The sequence below is a fragment of the Hippocampus bargibanti genome, linkage group LG10, assembly GCF_051943395.1.
Source record: "Hippocampus bargibanti isolate YZ-2025 linkage group LG10, ASM5194339v1, whole genome shotgun sequence".
Taxonomy (NCBI): domain Eukaryota; kingdom Metazoa; phylum Chordata; class Actinopteri; order Syngnathiformes; family Syngnathidae; genus Hippocampus; species Hippocampus bargibanti.
In genome coordinates, this window is record NC_142743.1 from 8666448 (window position 1) to 8687713 (window position 21266).

General features: G+C 40.2%; 2 protein-coding genes across 12 annotated transcripts in view; both read right to left on the bottom strand.

The window, feature by feature from the left end:
* LOC148892292 (myosin-10-like) overlaps nucleotides 1-14694 on the bottom strand; it is a 61562-nt gene extending 46868 nt beyond the window's left edge. For all 4 annotated transcript variants that reach the window (XM_089006613.1, XM_089006611.1, XM_089006612.1 and 1 more), the window contains exons 1-3: nucleotides 14564-14694; nucleotides 9278-9663; nucleotides 3722-3878 (exon numbers count right to left, since the gene is read on the bottom strand). In XM_089006613.1, coding sequence (XP_088862739.1) covers nucleotides 3722-3878; nucleotides 9278-9622 — 502 coding nt within the window. In that variant the 5' untranslated portion in view covers nucleotides 9623-9663; nucleotides 14564-14694. The remainder of the gene's footprint in view (nucleotides 1-3721; nucleotides 3879-9277; nucleotides 9664-14563) is intronic.
* Nucleotides 14695-15307: 613 nt separating this feature from the next.
* LOC148892293 (solute carrier family 22 member 7-like) lies at nucleotides 15308-21242 on the bottom strand. 8 transcript variants are annotated; one of them, XM_089006337.1, is made up of 10 exons: nucleotides 20064-21242; nucleotides 19889-19992; nucleotides 19607-19761; nucleotides 18979-19147; nucleotides 18640-18763; nucleotides 18414-18523; nucleotides 17416-17630; nucleotides 17229-17337; nucleotides 15600-15802; nucleotides 15308-15520 (listed from the first exon to the last, which is right to left on the bottom strand). In XM_089006337.1, the coding sequence occupies exons 1-10, from the start codon at nucleotides 20445-20447 to the stop codon at nucleotides 15495-15497; spliced, it is 1599 nt and encodes a 532-aa protein (XP_088862463.1). In that variant the 5' UTR covers nucleotides 20448-21242; the 3' UTR covers nucleotides 15308-15494. The 8 variants fall into 8 exon arrangements, 4 of the variants coding, with proteins under 4 accessions (XP_088862463.1, XP_088862462.1, XP_088862461.1 ...); XM_089006336.1 differs by having other exon boundaries at nucleotides 15308-15517; nucleotides 15596-15802; XM_089006335.1 differs by having other exon boundaries at nucleotides 15596-15802.
* Between the last annotated feature and the right edge of the window lie 24 nt (nucleotides 21243-21266).

Consider the following 21266-nt stretch of genomic DNA (forward strand, 5'->3'; position numbering starts at 1 on the left):
CAAGCTAATTTAACTCCAGACTCATTTCATTTAGGAATTAGCTCTTTTTTTCTGATGATAGAATAGAGTGTAAGGTTTCTTACGCTGCATTGAATGTTTATGTAGTCCTACAACTCAATATTCTGTGGGTGCTGGAATTTGAGTGACAATGACAAAAACCCTAGCACTGGAGTGGACACATTTTTGCACATCGTCTGGCAGGGAATGAGTTAAGGTAAACATTTAGTCTAATATCAGACCTTGAATTTTTTTTTTCAATGGCAAGGTTTATGTTAAATTAGTCAAATAAAAACATGTCGCTTAGACTGCTGATGTATAATGTTAAAGGACAACCGACGTCCCCGGACAAGTTGTGTCCATAATTTGTAAAATGGCTTCAAATGACTTCTACTGGGCGTATTTTACAAAGATTCCACCGCATATAGCTATATTTTACATTTTAAGATTCACGCTGAATATTCAGGAAGTCTTGTTTTTGAGTTGGTGATGAGTCCGTATGTGACGTCACTGAAGGAACGCCCCTGACCGAAAAAAAAAAAAAAGACACATTGTAGCAGTCCTTCCATCACGTCAATGTATTTTGCTGTACTTGTTTGGTCTGAAAACCTCGTGTTGCACCAAAAAGCCGCCAGAAGAAGGCAACCAAGCTCCATGGAAGGAATTTATCAGCCTGTGGAAACGGGCTGATTAATTCCTCACAGAAGCTTGGACGCCATTTTCTGCCTCTTTTTGGGTGATAAATTTCCCCCCAATGTTGCCTCAAAATGGCACGGAATAAATTCTTTAATCGATTGCAAATGTGTATGCTTTCCTCTTCAGAACTATTTGAATCATATTCATAACTGGATGTGTAACAAGAAAGCATATTCTCCGAATCTGAAGACATTGTGTTGATTCTCCAGCAATGCAAGACGTCTTGGCGTGACGTCACGAACTGGGGGCGGGACTTTCTGAAAATGCCCAATTCGCAGCTCAATTTTTTTTGCAGATTTTGGACACTTTAAGTCATTTTTATTGGTGTTTTGCATTTGAATAAAAATATCATACTGCGTGTTTTGGGTATTTTAGATGCTATAAAATGTTTTTCTGATGTCAGTTAGGAAACAAAAAAGTGACATTGGTTGTCCTTTATGAAACACTCAGAAAAGTAATGAAAATAGGTCATGCTTTTTTACTTTGACAAGCTGTGAAGGCTGAAAGGGTTGACAGGGTGGTCCAGTTTTGTCACCAGCATCATTTGTAAGCTATCTCTGTCGCACAAAGGGCTAACTGTCGGGCACAATGGGGTCACCTTCTTGTGTTCTGAGCCCAGTCGCTCACTGTTCACTCAAAGAGTTGTGAAGTTTGGCAACTACAAGGGCGTTTGAAAATGTAATTCAGTGGAAAGGACTCCCAGTCAAAAGAGGTAAAATCAATAGAGCTATTTTAAGGTGGTCAGAGTCACCACAAAAGATTTTAACTAAATAACAGCAGTCTTGGTGTTTAGCTGCAGAGTCTGCATACTGCAGAGTCTGCATAACCACACTAAAATACTGGTCAACCTAATAATTTTGAATCGACAGACCGGTCGTGGGTAAAACTAGAGTCTCATACCATGTTTTGTTTCGTCTTGACGTGTCATAGGCCGCGTAGTGTTCAATACTCAACAAGTGGCTTTGAGGTGTCTGGATTTCATAAACACAATGACAAAAAAGCGTGACATGTCTCAATTTTTGTTTATCTTGCCGCTTCGTCTGAAACATCCGATGCGCCAGAGTTCCACAGCTGTGAAAAACATCATGATGTCCCATTGCCCAAGATTGCCCACCCATAGGAGCTCAACAGCTACAGACCGGTAGCACTGACGTCTGACCTGATGAAAACGCTGGAGAGACTCATCCTCGCCCACCTGCGACCGCTGGCGAGCTCATCACTGGACCCGCTACAATTTGCCTACCAGCCTAGCATTGGTGTGGAGGATGCCATCATCTCCCTCCTCCACTCGGCACTGCTGCATTTGGAGAATGCTGGGAGCACGGTGAGGATCATGTTCTTTGATTTTATCCAGTGCCTTCGACACCATCCAGCCCAATCTACTGGGGGACAAGCTGCGGCATGCCGGAATCGACCACCACCTCACATTTAGGATTACAGATTACCTCACAAACAGGCCACTGTACGTGAGGGTAAAGAACTATGAGTCGGACAGGCTTCTCTGCAGGACTGGAACGCCGCAGGGGACAGCCCTGGCTCCATTCCTGTTCACCCTCTACACCTGAGACTTCAATTACAAAACTCCAACCTGTCAGCTTCAGAAATTCTGACGACTCCACTATTGTCGGCCTCATTGCAGAGGGAGACGATCGGGAGTGCAGGGGACTGACAAAGGACTTTGTGGACTGGTGCCAGCAGAATCACTTCCAGATCAACACCAGGAAAACAAATGAACTGGTTGTGGATTTCTGCAGGAAACAATCCTCACCTGCAACGTTGAACATCCAGGGTACAGACATAGAGAGGGTGACCTCCTACAAGTGCCTGGGTGTTACTCTAAAAAAAAAACTGGACTGGACTGCAAACACGAGTGCCCTAATCAAAAAGGGACAGAGTCACCTCTTCCTACTCAGTGAACTGAAGTCTTTTGGGGTTCAGGGGTCACTCCTCAAGACTTTCTATGACTCTGTGGTCACTTCAACAATCCACTTTAGAACTGTCTGCTGGTCAGGCAGCATCACCACCCGGGACTGGAAAAGACTGGAGTGTCTGGTCAAGAGGGCCAGTTCTGTCCTGGGCTGCTCGACGGACTCTCTGATGGAGGTGGGCAACAGACGGACACCTGCTAAACTAAAAGCTATGATGGACAGCTCCTCCCACACCATCCTGCCCACCCTGACAGCACTGGGTAGCTCCTTCACCCAGAGACTATGACACCTTGCTGCAAGAAGGAGAGGTATCGCCGCTCGTTCCTACTGACTTCTGTAAGGCTTCTCAATAATCACATGTGAAAAAAAAACACACACAAAACTGGACTCTTGTACTGTAAATATGTGTTGATGCAATACAGCTACATACAATATCAATATACCCAAACTGATCGTGGGTGCACACATCACACCGTACAATCTTTAAAAAGTGCCTTGATCAAAAAGGGAAATATTGGAGAGTATAAGGAGCATTTCAAGTCATGCTGCTTTCTGGACAGTAGAAAGTTCATACCACCTTCACCCAGCTATCCAGAAACAGGTCCATGGTTTCTTTCTCTCTCTCTGATTTTTTTTTTCCTCACATGCACATAATGCCTCAGTTATGATGACTTTGATCCAATGCAATACTGATAGCTGCTGGTCCCATGCCCAGCAATTTGCACCGATGGACTGAATCTTTGGGCGGGATCTGCTCAGTGACGTACTTGCTGTGTGACATTTTGCTCAGTCCTAGGCACAGATATTTATTTCAAAGACCGACAGGACGACTCTCATGAACGACAAAAAAGTCATGTGGTTTGAGAAGGCCATTTGTTACTTGGATGCATATGCTAAGGAGTTAACATATGTGCCAGTAACCGTGAATCATGAGAAAGAGTTCTTTAGAAAAACTATATACTCATTTTAGTACAATGATTGTGACATCATCTGAAGTTACGATCACTTCCAGTTCTGGTACATCAAATCTTGGCGACAAATGGTGTCTTTGATTAAATACGGCCCTATTGCACAACACAAACGGAGAGCAGCCAACTTACCTTGTAACATGCATCTGTAAGCAGACTCTGAGATGGCGTAGATGTGAGGAGGCATCTCGTGCCTCTTTTTGCCACGGTACATTTCTACGATGTTCTCCGAGTAGATGGGAAGGTTTTTGTAGGGATTTATGACTACACAGAAGAGGCCAGAGTATGTCTAGTAAAAGAAACACAAAGGAAACAGTAAATTTTAATGCAATTCCAGTGGCCATTAGACTTTGGTGTATATTTATTTGCGGTGGCTTTTATATTGATGACTGTTTGTACAAGTAAAAATGCACTGAAGTTTACTTCATGAAATGTGGCAATTCTCCCCAAATATTTATTAACGAGTGATCAAAATCAGAGTGAACCTGATGCGGTAATCCACAGTTGATGTTTAGATATAATTGGATTGGATTTGCCTTTATTAGTCTCACAGTGGAGAAATTTACATTTCACAGCAGCAAAGTGATGAAAGGAATGGAAGTAGAAAAACAAAATACATGAGGTCCTGGAAAGGCAGCCACTCTCGCGGCGCCATCTTGAAGTCAAAAGAACAAACAAAAAAAAAAAACTAAATAACAAATAATATGACATAATACTGTGCACAGACATCCAATTTCAGACAAAGCGGACTTAATCCACGAACACTCCATTAAGTCAAGAGTGCATGACACCATCCAGTAGACACTGGCGGCCCAGGATTAAGGCTATTTCAATCACATATCAATGACTGGGATCAAAGGTCTTGATTCAAGAACAACCCACAAAAATCTTCCTTGACAATCTTCTTCTTTTCCTTTCGGCTTTTCCCTTCAAGGGGGTCGCCACAGCAAATCAGTGTCCTCCATCTTTAGAGGTTTGATCCGCATGTTTTTTTTTTGGCCAAGCTTTTACGTCGGATGCCCTTCCTGACACAACCCTCTGTATTTATCCGGGCTTGGGACCGGCACAAGAATATTTATGTCCCTTTGTGGCTACAGAACAAGCAACTCGCTCAGTAAAAGACTCCCAAACAGAAAATGGTCATCGGCACAGCAACATTGAAAGAAGCAAACGCTATACTTCCTTGACAATAAGAAGTTAATTTAAACTCTGAACTGTAAATTATCTAAATATAAGCAAATAATAACTAATGCCGCATAGCAGATTTGCACTTTGTAGACATCTGTCTTGTTTTGAAATCTCCATTATAACTAATCATGCTAATATCCAAAACCCATTTTAGCTGGCATCGACTAATTTCTAGACGAATAATATGCCACAGTAGCCCCTCATCGACCCCCAACAGTGGGCACATAGCCAGACAGACGGATCATTGCTCCCGACCACAGGCAGCAGGGAGACAGGAATGACTCAGATGGCTGCCCTTGACGGTGGACCCCCAGGAGGTATTTGTGGGATTAACGGCCTTCTTAGAGTTTGGCCGCCGAGACGGGCAGCCATGACACGACATCAGCCACTAAAGCATTCATCTTTTTTTTTGTCCAACTATAGTACACTGAAATTCAATTCATTACTATTAATAATTGTTACGACCCTTTAGACCAAGGGTGTCCAACTCATTTTTTGTCATGGGCCACATTGTAGTTACGGTTTTCTCTCGGGGGTTATTATCAATTTGGGGAAGCATTAGAATGTTTAATGCCCTCCACATATTACATACAGAGCGCACGAAAAATTGATGACTATTTTTCAAATTTGAAGTCAGAAAAAAAAAAAATTATCCACTGTGAGACTAATAAAGGCAAATCAAATCCAATCCAATCCAATCCAAATAATGACTGTTATTGTGGTTCACAAGTGACTGTTTGAAATTTTGGTTTGAACTTTAGCAAGTATCATGGAATGTCACAAGTTTGATTTGCTTTTGCAGGCCGAATACAATAACGTGACGGACCAGATTTGACTTTGTAACACGTGCTTTCGACGCAATGCACATTTCATTTCATCACCATTATGGTAAATCTAGAGCAATTCTGACACCATTTAAATGGCTCTTGGTACTTTGGGAAATATACAAATAAATATTTGTGAAGTGAAAAAAATATTAAGAAACAGTTTATCTCAAGAGGCAAGGATGGACTGTTTCTTAGAAAAACAAAACTCAACTGTGGAATTTGAAATGTGCCAAAGTGAACAGTTTGTGTGGTGCTGTGTGTAATCCCACCAGTTGGCTAAAGTGTCACTTGAAAAACCTCAAACTGAGCAAAAAAAAAAAAAAAAAGAAATAGCTTATTGAACACAATCTGTTCTTGATAAGTTGACTCCTTAGCCCACATGCATCTTAAATTCCTATCATTGATTAAGCTTTTAAAATGTATAAATAGGATCAAATAAATATATAGTCACTACTTAAAGGGATTAATGCCAAGTTACTATAAAAGTCATCGTACACACTGCAACATCAATGCCGGTTAAGGATGAGCATGCACGTGTAGCAGCTAGCATTCAATAATACATCAGAGTGGCATCAATAAAACCAACTTGCACTGAACCTTCTTGAACAGCTGCACTGATGCTTAAAAGCAGGGGAGCTCCGATGCCCGACAGGGCAACCACCCGAACAGGCACATGGGGAATAAAATATAAAAACACCTATTACCTATACCAATTGATTTATATCGTGCTTTAACAACAGCTGAAGCTGGAACAAAGCACTTAAAATGGACAATTATCATATACAGGAAATAAAGCAATCACAAAGATAGTAGAAAGCACCAGGGAGTAAAACTAAGATGAAGTCTGAATCATGCTGAGTCAAATGCCAATCATAATACTCACATAAATGTTTTAGGAATGCTTTGCAATCATTTCTGTATATTCACTGACAATAAACAGCTCTTCCAACACCAAGTTTACACAAAACTTGAAACCCGGGGCCTCTGCGTAACTAAACTCTGTGGGTTTACATCATATTCAGTTATTGCATGAAACCCCAAGGCGAGTATCGAATATGTTTGATTTTTTTTTGCCTCGTAGGGTTAAAGCAGCACTGTCTGTGCTGTGTGTGCGAGTGTTTGGCCTATGTGAATGTGACTCAGCAAAGGTTCCTCAAGTGGATCAATACGTCTGGAGTCTAAAGAGTTTGATGGTTCTCTTTATTGGTAAGTAGTTTCGTTGTCAGATCTCCCAGGCACGTGACGCTGTGAGCTTGATCGTGGCGTGGAGTTGAGCAAGTCGTGCCGTGACGTCCGTCCGACGCCCAGCTTGAGCCGGGCGTGCCTGTGTGGGTCTTTGCAAGTCTCTTTGAGTCTGTGAGTCCGAGATGAGTCTGATTCTCTTTGTCCCACGACAGCTGCCTTTATACCATTTTCAAGCGTGTGATATGCGTCAGGGTGAGACGCACATCAAGGAGATCAAGGAATTGAAGGACATTAAAGCTGCGGTGCACACCGGTGACGCCACAAGTCCAATACCTCTTCCGTTAACCGAATACTTTCTTTGAACGAAGACAAACTGTGATTGACATGGACTTCTCTTAATTTGATGAACAAGTAAACATGAGATTGAACCTGAAAATGCTTGGTAACACACTGATCTATTTTTAAATTCAGCTCTGGTCCATTGCAAGCTTGTACAGTCACCATAGTGCAGCTAAAAAAGTGTGATGCCTTTTTTGATTTCTCAGGTGGTTGTGTCCACGAGCTCCGAGACTGGTCTATTCCAGGCACGCATGTCACTAAGTGGATCATAATCACTTGGACAGCTAATGTAGGACATGATGACAGCATGCCTACTGAGAGGGAACTCATAAGAGCCCACTTAAAGATTCAAGAATACTACAAATAAATTGAGCATGGATATTCATTTTGAAATGTCTCATTTTGTAAGATGGTGTACATAACAAAACAATAAAAGCTAAATTGTAGTGTTGAATTAATGGCTAAATTTGAGTGTTTTCTCACCCTTGCAATCAGTCAGCCCCAAAACAAAACATTTTAAATAGTAAATAGTAAATAATAATAATAAATTTCATTTATAAGTGCCTTTCAAAACTCTCAAGGTCACTTTACAGTCACAGGATAGGTTTTTTCTGTGGGTGCGCAGCGGAAGCCACAAGCGACAGCGTTCACTCAACCCAAAAGTAACTCAAATAGATAAAAGCTAGCCAGCTAGCTAATGGATAACTAATGGCTAGCTAGTTAGAGAGCATTATAGCTAATTGCTAGTTCGCTAGCCAGCCAGCCAGATAGCTAATATATCGGTAGCTAGGTAGCTTTTCAAACCTTTTCCATATGTAAGGCGCACCGAACTATAAGGCGCACCATCAATGAATGAAAACAGGTTTCCAAATATAATATAAAAATATATAAACGTTTTCTAAATATAATATAGACGGTAATTCGCATTCCAAATGTAAATTTGCCAAAATATAAGCTTTTTGTTTCTCTGAGAGGAGTTAATACATCTAACTTTGAAATGAGAGTCCAACCCCCGCACATCATGCTTCAGGGAATATTCAAAGAAAAACAGTGAATGAGAGATTCAGGAAAGATGCGGGCAGTCGTGAAATGAGAAAAGTGGGAGTTGTTATCTGGGTGCATTGAGACCTCTTCTTGAGATTTGCCAGCTTTAGTAAAAATGTAGGGAAACGGACACCAATATCAATATACATGGTTGAAAAATCTCTCAGGTTTTAAAGTCAAGGCCCGGGGGGCAAATGTGGCCCGCCACCTCATTTTATTTGGTCCGCGAAAGCAAATCAAGCATGTTAAGAGATGCTTGCTAAAGTCCAAAGCAAAATTTCAAATTGTCCCAGGTAAAACACAATAACAGTAATTATTCTTGACTTCAGATTTGAAAACTAGTTATTCATTAAATATGTTGTTCGATCTGATTTTCGTTCATCATTTTGAGCAGATCTCTGCCAAAAAGGTACAAATTACAATAACCAGTGCAAATAATGTAAACTACAGTGACAACATGTTGTATCCCTTGTTTTAATGTCTTCTACTTGCTAATATATTAAAAGGTGAAATGTAAACTTTGTCGAAAGAACTTCGGCACCAACAGAACACCTTTCCCTCACCAAAAATGAATGAAAGGAGTGTTTTGTTCCTTGTTTATGTGTCAATGTCTAACGCAAAGCAATTATTCTTTTAAGTAACACGCGTGCATTCATTCACATCACAACTCCCGGCCATTTTTACGCAAGAGGATTAGGGCTAGCAAAGAAAAAAAAAGTTGGCACAATTCTCGATTTTATCTCAGAATTCTGACTTTATTCTCAGAATCCAGACTGTAATCTCCAAATTCTGACTTTAAAGTGAGGACTCTCTTTAAAGTCTGAATTCTGAGATAAAAGTGAGAATCCTGCCATCTTTATTTTATTTACTTTGTTTCCCCTAATCCTCTTCCATACATTTTGAGCCCATCAAAACCATGGTAGGATTTTAATCACTCTCTCGGTCATGACATTTATTTTCAACATGATGGTGCAGTGGAACAAATGAGGCCTCATGATGCATTGGCCCAAAAGCAAACCATTTTGAGGGAAAGCCTCATTGCTTCATGATGCCTCATTTTGGCATCACTATACATCGGTACCCACCATAAGAATAAACTACTCACATAAATGAGGCCGGAGTAATAGCGGTCCTTAAGGTTGTGTAGTACAGAGGCTTCGTTGAGGCATGTAAGCTCTGCCATGTCCTCCACTTTACTGAACTTGGGCGGGTTCATCTTCTGAATGTCGTCCTTGTTGACGGACGCCCTCTTCCCGTTCTCCGCCAGCTCCACGACCACCTCATCGCCACGTTCCTCGCGGACGCTGGCCGCCTCAAAGCCGTGACGCTCAGACGGGATCCATACCAGTCTCTTGGCAGTCCAGTCGGCCTGCGATGCTGGGTTGTAGACCACAGCTCGATCCACAAAAAGGTACCGCTCCGGGTCATCTTGCCCACTCCTCTGCGACATTTTTTGGCAGCTACCAGAAGCAGAACACCTCGCTTGGCCACCTGAGGACGAGATAACAAAATATCATGAGTTGTACAAGATTTGTGTGCTGGTTTGTGGGAGAAAATGACCTAACAACAGTGAGGGGGGAATAGTCCAATATTTGGTCACAAAAGTTCTTGCGAATTCTTTTTTTTAACGGCTGGAAATACTGAAAATAGCAAATGTTAGGATTAAATGACACAAATGTAATCATTCTGCTTCACTTCACACAATATATTCCTCATACATATTGAAGTCTGTGTGGACATCATGCCCACACAGATCTTGAAGACCTTCCACCTCAATCCCAGCCCACATGCGCTCATGATTATTTTGATTTAATCAGACTTTTGGTGAGTTTTATCAGAGGTAAGGGAATATGGCCTATTTATTTATGTTCAGTACCAGCCAAATTTGGGAAATAGACCTAATTCTACAGTATATTTTGGTTCAATTCATCAATTAAAACAACCCAGAATTATAGACGGGTATTTAGGGCATTGATATAAAAACATATTAATGGTATCATTTAGTGAACTAAAAAATGGTGATCAAAACTGAGTATGATTTATAATTCTTCAAATTAGTACCATTTACCCAGATAACAGATTTGCACATTTTGGAGATTATTTATTAGCCTATTCACTGCAATTCTTGAATTTATTCGGGAATTAAAAAGCATGACGTGGAGCGCCATTCCTGAATTTGTTTGGGTTTTGTTTTTTCATGCTTGAGTGCCGATAAAGCGCTGGCCATGGCCTCTGGCAAAGTTTATTTTTCACAAGGGAGCAGCATTCCTCTTTTTCCATGTTAGCGCTTTCTTGCACCTTCAGCTGTTGTTACAGCGCTATATAAACCAATATGTATTGTATTTTGGACAGCTGCCCCCATTTCAAGCTTAGATAAATCCAGACTCATACAATTTCTGAACTGTTTTTTTTCCTGATGAAAGAAGAGAGTCTAATGTGTCTTACGCCGTGGGTCCTGCAATTTGAGTGAAAATGACAAAAAGTCTGGCACTGCAGTGGACACATATTTGTAAATCGTCTGGCAGTGAATGAGTTCAGTGGATGATGCTTTGTGACCTGAAATGACTCTACTTTCACAGCTGTGAATGATCAAGCATTATTATCTTGAATTTCTTTAAAGGACAACCGACGTGTCCGGACAAGTTATGTCCATAATTTGTAAAATGGCTTCAAATGACTTCTACCGAGCGTATTTTAATAAGATTCCACCGCGTATAGCTATAGTTTACGTTTTAAGACTCGCGCTGAATATTCAGAAAGTCTTGTTTTTGAGTTTTTGACGAGTCCGTACGTGACGTCACGAAAGGAACGCCCCTGACCGAAAAAAAGACACATTGTAGCAGTCCTTCCATCACGGCAATGTATTTTGCTGTACTTGTTTGCTCTGAAAACCTCGTGTTGCACCCAAAAGCCGCCAGAAGAGGGCGTCCAAGCTCCATATAAGGAATTTATCAGCCTGTGGAAACAGAGGTGGCCAAAGGAGGTCGCCATTTTGTGCCTCTTTTCTGGGACGCTACATTGCAGCCCAGATGCCTCAAAATGACACGGAATCAATTATTTAATCGATTGCAAACATGTATTCTTTCCTCTTCAGAACTATTTAAATCATATTCATAACTGGGTGTGTAACAAGAAAGCATATTCTCCAAATCTGAAGCCATTGTTTTGATTCTCCAGCAATGAAAGACATCTTGGCGTGACGTCACAAACTGGGGCGGGACTTTCTGAAAATGCCCAATACGCAGCTCAATTTTTTTCAGATTTTGGACAATTTAAGTCATTTTTTTGTTTTGCATTTGAATAAAAATATCATACTGCGTGTTTGGGTATTTTAGATGCTATAAAACGTTTTTCTGATGTCAGTTAAGAAACAAAAAAGTGACGTCGGTTGTCCATTAACTCTTAAGAATGTTTGGGATCATTTGAATTTGAAGACATTTGCAAACTTCTGACTGATAGTCTATGTGAAGCCAACTTTAAAAGCAGGCTAACACACCACATTGTTAGGATTAAGGTCTTTAATACAAGAGTTGCAAGAAATATTCTGCAATTACATAGTGGAAAAGGGCTCGTTAGATGATGCAATATGACTGCCTTGAGAAGGAAGAACCTCTCCAGGCAGTGAGCCCGTTAGTCATGTGGGACAAGATCGACTGACGAATGCTGGGAGACGTCGAACCCACAAGCAGGTCCCATGCTTGAAGCCAGCAGGCGCCTGTGGGACACGAATGTGGGTCAGGTCACGGAATAATAGTGAGGAGGGGGCTCAGTGTGGCTGTTGTGGTTCACTGCATCCCCTTAGACCTACTTTGTATGCCCCAAGGCAACACTAGAAATATAACACTACTAAGAAAGCGTGACGACAAATGTAGCACCTAAGTTTTGTCAGTATTCGATTAGATCAGTGCCTGTTAAAGGACAACCGACACCACTTTTTTCTTTCCTAACTGACATCAGAAAAATGTTTTAGAGCATCTAAAATACCCAAAACACGCAGGATGATATTTTTAGTCAAATGCAAAACTCCAATAAAAATGACTTAACGTGTCTGAAAACTACTTCAAATTGAAACCAGAAGTGGCCAGTTTCAGAAGGTCCCGCCCCCCTGTCCGTGGTGTCACGCCAAGACGTCTTGCCTTGCTCGAGAATCAAAACAATGGCTTCAGATTCAGAGAAGATGCTTTCTTGTTATTCATCCAGTTATGAATATGATTCAAATAGTTCTGAGGAGAAAAGCATACATGTTTGCAATCGATTAAATAATTTATTCCGCATCATTTTGAGGCATCTGGAGAGAAATGTAGCACCCAAATAATGTAGAAGATGGCGACAAAGCTCCGTGGAAATGGGCTAATTTTTCTCCTGGGAATTTTTGTCAGCGAATATCAAATAGTTGTTCGGTGCAACACACAAAGATTCACCATCGCGTTATTTAGGTTTTCCTTCGAATTTCGCCATCAACACGAAGTTTTCAGACCAAACAAAGTACCGCAAAATGCATTGACGTGATGAAAGGACTGCTACAATGTGTCCTTTCTCAGTCAGGGGCGTTCCTTCCGTGGCGTGACGTCAGGACTCGTCACCAACTCAAAAACAAGATTTCTGGAATATTCAGCGCGAGTCTTAAAACATAAAATATAGCAATATGCGGTGGAAGCTTTGTCAAATACGCTCAGTAGAAGTCATTTGAAGCCATTTTACAAATTATGGACACAACTTGTCGGCAGGCGTCGGTTGTCCTTTAAGTGTGTGGCCTAATGAGTGACATCAGGAGTTTGTGGAGATTGACCAGTTCATTTATTTGCATTGTCATTAAGTAATTCACAGCCATTCCCAAATGTATTTGGGAATTGAAAAGAATGACATGAGCACCATTCCCTAATTTGTTCGGGTTTGGGTTTTTCTTGCAGGGTCTGCCGATAAAGCGCTGGCCATGGCCTCTGGCAATGTTTTTTTCCCTTACACGAGGAGGCAGCATTTCCCTTTTTTCCATGTTAGGGCTTTGTTCCAGCGTCAGCTGTTGTTCAAGCGCTATATAAATCAACATCTATGTTTTGTATTTTGAACAGCCGTCTCCATTTCAAGCTCAGATAACTCCAGACCCATATAATTTAGGAATTAACTTTTTTTCTGCTGAAAGAAGAGAGTCTAAGGCATCAGTGTCAAATTCTAGTCCTCGAGGGCCACCATCCTACATGTTTTCCAAGTTTCACTGTTGCAACACACATGATTCAAGGAAACAGGCTCATGTCAGACTCCTGCAGAGCTTGCTAATGATCTGATCATTAGAATCAGGTGTGTCCATTGAGCCTGTTCCCTTAAATCAGGTGCGTTGCAACAGGGAGACTTGGAAAACATGTGGGACGGTGGCCCTCGAGGACCGGATTTGGACACCTTGGTCTAAGGTTTCTTACGCTGCATAGCATGTTTATGTTATCCGTAAACTCAATATTCTGTGGGTCCTGGAATTTGAGTGACAATGAAAACCCTGGCACTGGAGTGGACACATTTTTGCATGTCTGGCAGTGAATGAGTTCAGTAGATTGTATTATATACAATTCAAGGATGCGTTTAGGGATGCAGTGGCAGGGGGTGAGTTATTAAACTAGTTACGTTTATAGGTCAAGGTATAACAACGTACATAGGTCAAGGTATAACAACGTACAGTGAACGCCACTTGTCCATTGTTTCGCAATAAATTTGTGGGGTGGAGTGGGAAACTAAACTCGCGGTTTTTTTTTTTTTTTTTTTTTGTGGTGGGGGGGGGGGGGGGTGAAATTCGCCCTCAATGCATTTCAATGGGCGTCAATGCATTTCAACGGGATTCAATTGTACGTAGATTTTTCCTAGTCCCGAGCTCGCATTTGTAAAATGCTGCAAGTTGCTAATCAGCTAGCTTTCAATTCCAGTGCTTCAAAAGATGAACATACCTCACGAACTTACTTGTCCTACACAACGTAGGTGCACTTTAAATAGTTCCGCCACACTTACATGAAAATAACCAAGTGACTCAAAGCCGAGCAGTTTGAAATTGGTGGAAATGTGACTTTTTTTGAGGGCGCCTTGTGACCGAATCATGGGTGTGGGCGGCTCAAGAGACATCTGGGTGGAGATAAAATAAACGCAAGGCGGACAATGACCGCACCGTTCCAAATCCTCACTTGCGAACGAAAAAACGATTTTACTCCACATGACTACATCGAGGGAAAGATTACTCTAAGCCGTATTGTTGAAAGGTAGCGACGCCGGCTAGCATTAGGTCCTCCATCATTGAAAAGTCACGAGCACAATAATCCGCTAGCTACAGTAAACGCACACCCTTACTAGCCAAACGACAAGGCTTCATAAAACGATGGGAAAAACACATTAAGGGTTTTCTTGTCGTACTTACCACACGAGCAGGTGAAGAAAATCCTCCCGTGGATTTACCAGTATCCGCTTGGAAATACAATGCGAGCTAAAAAGAGTCCCTTCTTTATTGCCCGCTCTCTCTCTCATCAGTGGTACTCCACCATCCGGCACCCGCCTCTCAACCAAACGCTTGCCGCCTTCAAAAAAGGTGTCACATTGGTGACGCCTACATCCCAAATATGAAATTTTATTGGCTCAAGGGGAGGATAATACTAGGCTGTGATTGGCTGTAGAATATTTCAATCGCTACCAAAACCGGCACTACGGGTCTAGTGGAAGATGCTGTCGCCGTTGTTTGTCATGTTGCAGAGCGTTTCTAATTGTCTCTTTTATTTTGTTTCGAGTGTGACAGAATGCGCATGGAATTTATAATTTATATAATTTATATTGTGATGACATTAAATGAATCCGATTGTAAAAATGATAATTACGTAGTGAAATGTATTATTATTATTATTATTATTATTATTATTATTATTATTATTATTATTATTATCGCTAAACTAAATAGGAAAAAGTTTGGCAGCTTCACGTTTCAGTCATAAATATTTCAACGGCTCTCCCTGGTGGACATTAAATTGCATTGCACGTACAAGTCAGTGTAAATTAAGGGCCTTTTTTGACTCAGTAAATTAATATATTTGTCGCAGAAATTTGTGATAGCTCCATCAGGAACTATATTAACATTTATTAACAGATTGGGAAATCATACGACCAATTTGTTGTTTGGAATTTTTATTGACTCGCATAGCAAAACAGTTGACAGCGCAACCCCATGCTGTGTGATCTTCGGAGTTATCGAACTTAGATAACTCCCGATACTAATACTTCTCTTAGATAATCTAAGAGGAGTATTCTGAATGTGTTTTCTTTGGTGTTTCATGGCAATTGCAAACATTATGGTGCAGCATTCATGGGAGATGTGGAGTCTGATCTTCTGAAACACAAAGGACACTTTATTTGTCATTTATATAATTCCAACTATGACCGTAAGACTTTTAAGAGTAATTACTTGCTCTGTTCCACATCTTCAATTGTTTCTGGGAGACGGGCATTATGTGTTTCAGGAAGGAGTATCGTCAACAACCCTACTCCGGAAGCCATCAAGGCAAATAGGAGTCTTGGTAAACCAACCCACACTTCCTCAAGAAGAGCCACCAGCGGTGATACTGCCACACCAAGACGGGCAAGGAAAGAACAGAAGCCAAAACCATTTTGTCTGTGACAACAAATAAGAACCCAGAACTTTCTTTCAGTTACCCCTTCAACTAGCACTCATGGAATTCTCATCACACTGCATGTTCTTTCAAACGTGAGTTACTGGTGTACCTTCAGAATAAGAGAATTAAAATGCAAGCTTTCCCATGATTTTGACAAATGTTTTTAGCTCATTCACTGCCATTCACAAATGTATTTGAGAATTGAAAATAAGACATAGAGTGCAATTCCTGAATTTGTTCAGGTTGTGTTTTTCATGCATGGGTGCGGATAAAGCAATGGTCAGACCTCTGGCAATGTTTTTCCCTCCCACGAGGGGGCAGCATTTGCCTTTTGTCCATGTTAGCGCTTTGTTACAGCTTCAGCTGTTGTTAAAGTGCTATATAAACCAATATGTATGTATTGCAATGTATTTTGGACAGCTGCCCTCGTTTCAACGCATATAACTCCAGACCCATATAATTTAGGAATTAACTTCTTTTCTGATGGTTCTAAGGCAGGGGTCGGGAACCTTTTTGACTAAGAGAGCCATAAAAGTAAAATATTTAGAAATGTTTTTCACTGAGAGCCACACACGCGCGCGCGCACATACAAACGCTCACGTGCGCGCGCACGCGCGGCCACTTTTCAATTAAATATCAGAATGTATTATTTAAAATAACTTTGTGATAGTACTCACCGTTAACATGAATGGTTTTCCGTTCCTCGTGTTTGGTAAAAATCCAGGAAAACGATCGGAATGAAATTCAATTTGCCGGTCCGGGGGCAAAGTTACTGCTAGCTAGCCTGCACACGGCTCATAAGCTTCCACACTTGCTATCTGCAATCTACTTCTCGCAGAAGTATGTTGATGCTAACGTTAACATGGGGCTTGTTAAAATGTCACTGACATTCGACTGTTTCATCGATGGTATTGTTTCATTGCAAATTAGAATCAGAACATTTTCTCTCCTCTAATGCTCCGGTGCATTCAGGCTGAAGTGCACAAGTTGGGCTCATTTAAAGGGCCGTTTACATGTTTCAACATGACAGCCATTATCATCCAATCAACAAGCTTTCGGCCATTCTAGGTCAGTGTCATCCAATCAAAATTGCGCCTTCCGCCAACTGCAGCCCCAACGGGAAATGAACGACGAAAAACGACAATATGTATTATAATATGTAAATATTTATCGGCGAGCCATATGCAATCATCAAAAGAGCCATATATGGCTCACGAGCCATAGGTTCCCGACCCCTGTTCTAAGGTGTCTAATGCTGTATTGAATGTTTAGCTAGTACTTAAATTCAATATTCTGTGGGTCCTGGAATTTAAGTGACAATGACAAAAACCCTGGCATTACTTTGCGGATTTCTGTCTATCGTGGGTGGTCCTGGTCCCCATTAACCCCAAAAAACGAGGGATTACTGGATCGTATTTTACTGACCTCAATACTGTCGGGTACAGTTCTATTGTAAACAAATACAAAATAGTAAAAGCTGCTTCGGAAAACATCTTGCCCATCGCAGCCACTGCTGTTTGAAATGCTGCCATATCTGAAAAGAAGACATCTAAGAAGCAGGTTTCTAAGACCACTGAAAAACGTTTTCCATTTTCCCACCCTTGTCACTTACCAGACGGGATAATCATGTTGCAAAACAAACACAATCCAGTCAAAAGAAGTCCACAACTCTGATTAACCTTTCGGCCAAATTTGTCAGTTGAAAAAATGCAGAAAATTTTGGCAGGGACTTCACTGATGCCGTACATCAACTGTGTGACAAAAATGTTTAAGCCAAAGCCAGAGACATTCAAACTGATGCCGTAGTAACTGCAAGCAACTCCAAACCTATGAACAGAGGAGCACATTTATTCCCAATGGTAAAATCACAATACAGTGTGTAGTATATGCCACACTGCCACATGACGTCACAGCAGTGTCGTAAAACAGGGTTGTGTGGAATCTAGAAAGTTAAAGACATAACAAGCTGGACTTTTACCAAATTAATAAATACTGTACATTATAAATTATAAATAGATCGAGTAGATAGAGTGAGATGGACGGACGGACAGGAGGACAGACGGATAGGCAGGTAGTCATGCAGGTAGTCAGGCAGATAGATAGATAGATAGATAGATAGATAGATAGATAGATAGATAGATAGATAGATAGATAGATAGATAGATAGATAGATAGATAGATAGATAGATAGGTAGATAGATAGGTAGCTAGCTAGCTAGATACGTTAGCTAGCTACGCTAGCTGGGATAGGCTATAGCACCCCCGCGACCTTAATGTGGATAAAGCGGTCCGGAAAATGGATGAATGTACAAACAAACAAACAAACAAATAAATAAACAAACAACTACATAACTAACTAAATACATAAATACATAAAAATGACTGAATGAATATATTTAATTTACGGCATCCAGCGACAATACCCTGACCAACAGCAGAACCCTGGATGTTTTTTATTCACTTTGGTCCCATTTTAAATGCATCCCTGTGCCACCTCAAAGATTCCACTGTACTCATAAAACGCTCCAACTTGTACCCACGGTATGTGTTAAAACAAACAACAACAAAAAAAAATGTTACATGACAAAGTTATTGTGAAATGTGCCATACCACACAGTTCCAGCAATTACGGTCAGTCTCCTCAGTACCGGCGTTCTCACCAGATCCAACATAGAATATTTCTTGTTTTCATTTTCTAGCACAGTTATTTTTAACAAATCCTGTGGGAGTTGGAAGAGGGGGAAAATACTCCTTAAAAGACAAAAATGTACAAGCAATAATAATAATAATAATAATAATAATAATAATAATGTGCATCAAAATTCGCTGTTTTCACCTCAGCTTTTAGCTCATCCATAAACTGCTTTCTGCCGTTGACTTTAGCACACTTGCATAAATAAAAATATGCAGGGTCAACTTTTCCCTGGCTTACTAGCCATCTGGCAGACTCTGGAATCCACCTGTATAGACAGCACAAACACATAAATGAATAATCAATCGTAACTGGATGGTTCTGGTTCTTAGACAACCAGAACAATCCAGTTGTGGTCGATTAAACACCATGACAATGGAATGAACTTGGATGAAAGAGAATATTCACAAACATCATCAATGAAAATCTTTACAATGTTAGTTTGTTCAATAAAAATCACTTGATACTATCGTATTTCCTTACCACCAAAAAATGATTGCTGGCAAGAGCGGGCTGGTTGCTGCAGCCATGAGGTACCTCCAGTCCTTTAATAAATAGGCAAGCGCGCCGAGCAACATGCCGCCAAAACTCCAGTCCATGCTTAATAAAATAAGCAAAGAAGACCGATGCTGGATATCCGCCCATTCGGTACCTGTAGGATAAAAGATCATTATTCCATTGGCTAATTTTCAGATCAGCGAAGGAGAATTTGATTTTTTCCAGTACACCTAATTCAGAATCAAAATCAGAAAGCCTTTAATAGTCCCACATTGGGGAAATTTATTTTTATTAACTATATATATATATATATATATATATATATATATATATATATATATATATATATATATATATATATATATATATATATATAATGGAATAATGATCTTTGTTTTCATTTTCTAGCACAGTTTTAATCTCCATTTAATTAGGGATACATATACTCAAATATATATATATATATATAAAAGATACATATACTCAAATATATATATATATATATATATATATATATATATATATATATATATATATATATATATATATATATATATATATATATATATATATATATATATATATATATATATATTTGAGTATAAAAACTCACACAGAACCACGCTGACAATGCTGACTCCGGAAGCTCCAAAGCCAGTAAAGAACCGCATGACTGCGAACATGACATAACTACTTGACAAAGCACTTCCGAATCCAAAAATGGAGGCGATCAGATAGGACACCAACAGCATGTTTTTTCTTCCAAATCTGCCAGAAGAAAAAAAAATGATTAAAAGACAGACCAAAGCAATCTGTTATGTTTATCATGCTAACAGTTGCTAACTTTCTTTTCATATTCATAGCTGTTAATAGCTCAGGCATAAATTAAAATGACCTGTCACTTAGATGGCCAATGACTGCCGCTCCAAACATGACGCCCAAGAAGAAAATAGTGGCTGTGGATTTGTTCAGTCTCTTTCGCTCACAAACCAGATCCCACTGTAGAGTCAAACATTAGAAAAGTAAGCATTTTATCGAATGATTTATAGAGAAATTCAGAGCTGACTCACCTCTGTGGCAAGGGTAGACTTCATGATGGACGCATCATACACCCACCCATTCTGACAATGTACCGTCGGTATCACTGTGATGTTGGAAGAATTCAGCAAAAGATGATATTGAGGCTGTGCGAACATCTGACAACAACTAAAGCTTTCATCATCGTCTCTTGGAATACTGACAGTGAGCTTTTCCTCACTGGAAAGACCCCTAAAAGCATCTCTTTCATCAAAAGCACTCGTGTTACAGTGGTGAGAAGGAATAAATGCAGCAAAATTATTCAGCAGAAAATGAAAAGGCAAAATCAAACGAGGAATGACCAAAATTAGCATTAGTCCACATTGAAAACGACCGAAGCCGTTCACTTCTGCTAACAGGTCATCAAACTTCATCATGAACCTAAGACTGGAAATGTGGAACGATCCACAAAGAAAATGGGAAAAATGTTGGAGTCCAAGTTAATGGACAGTTACGAGGACAGTCTTTTTATGCAAGATGTATTAACACAATTTGGCAAGTCAAGTATTTTGAGAATAAATGAGTTGCCAGTCGGGGGGCTGGCTACTTTGCTGCAATTATATATTACATGAACATGCTTGTTGGTTTGAGCTGTTGCTAACCGACATGTGCTTTGAACCAAAAATGTAATTATTGACTTGTGAAAGAGCTTTCCGTCCGTTCTTATTGAATCGCTTCTGTGATCACAGCTAATTTACTTCAATATCCAAAATATACAAGTATGATGAGTCAGGCAAACTATTTCTTTCTCACTGTGCGTCAAACCAAGCAATAAACTCAACTTTGACGAATCAAACTGGTTGCGTATGAATATTTTGCTTGTCAGATCATTCATTTGAAATGTTTTTATGCTTTCATGCACCAATAATGATAACATGAGAAATTGCCCACTGTTGGAACCAATGTTGCTGAAAACTGAGGTATGATGGCCTACGTCATAGTTGCCCAAATCTGATCCTTGCGAGCACCGATTCAATCCGTTTTAGACGTCTCCCTCTTCCAATACCCCTGATCAACTCATCAGCAAGCTTGTTCATTTAAATCGGGTGTGGTGGAGATGTCCTCATAGGCAAAAGTCGAATTGATGCATTAGACCCGATAAACTGTAACATTTGAAAAGAAGGTTCACTACTACTGGACTTTCATTTTAGAATACTCAGAAAATTTTTGGAGTATTTATATCTTTTGTAAAAGTG

Coding starts and splice junctions, on each gene's coding strand:
- LOC148892293 (XM_089006335.1), bottom strand. CDS start 20,447: ATGATGAAGTTTGATGACCTGTTAGCAGAAGTGAACGGCTTCGGTCGT. Junction 19,993..20,063: donor AGTCTACCCTTGCCACAGAG/GTGAGTCAGCTC, acceptor TTGACTCTACAG/TGGGATCTGGTTTGTGAGCG. Junction 15,521..15,595: donor GAAGATGTGGAACAGAGCAA/GTAATTACTCTT, acceptor TTTGTGTTTCAG/AAGATCAGACTCCACATCTC.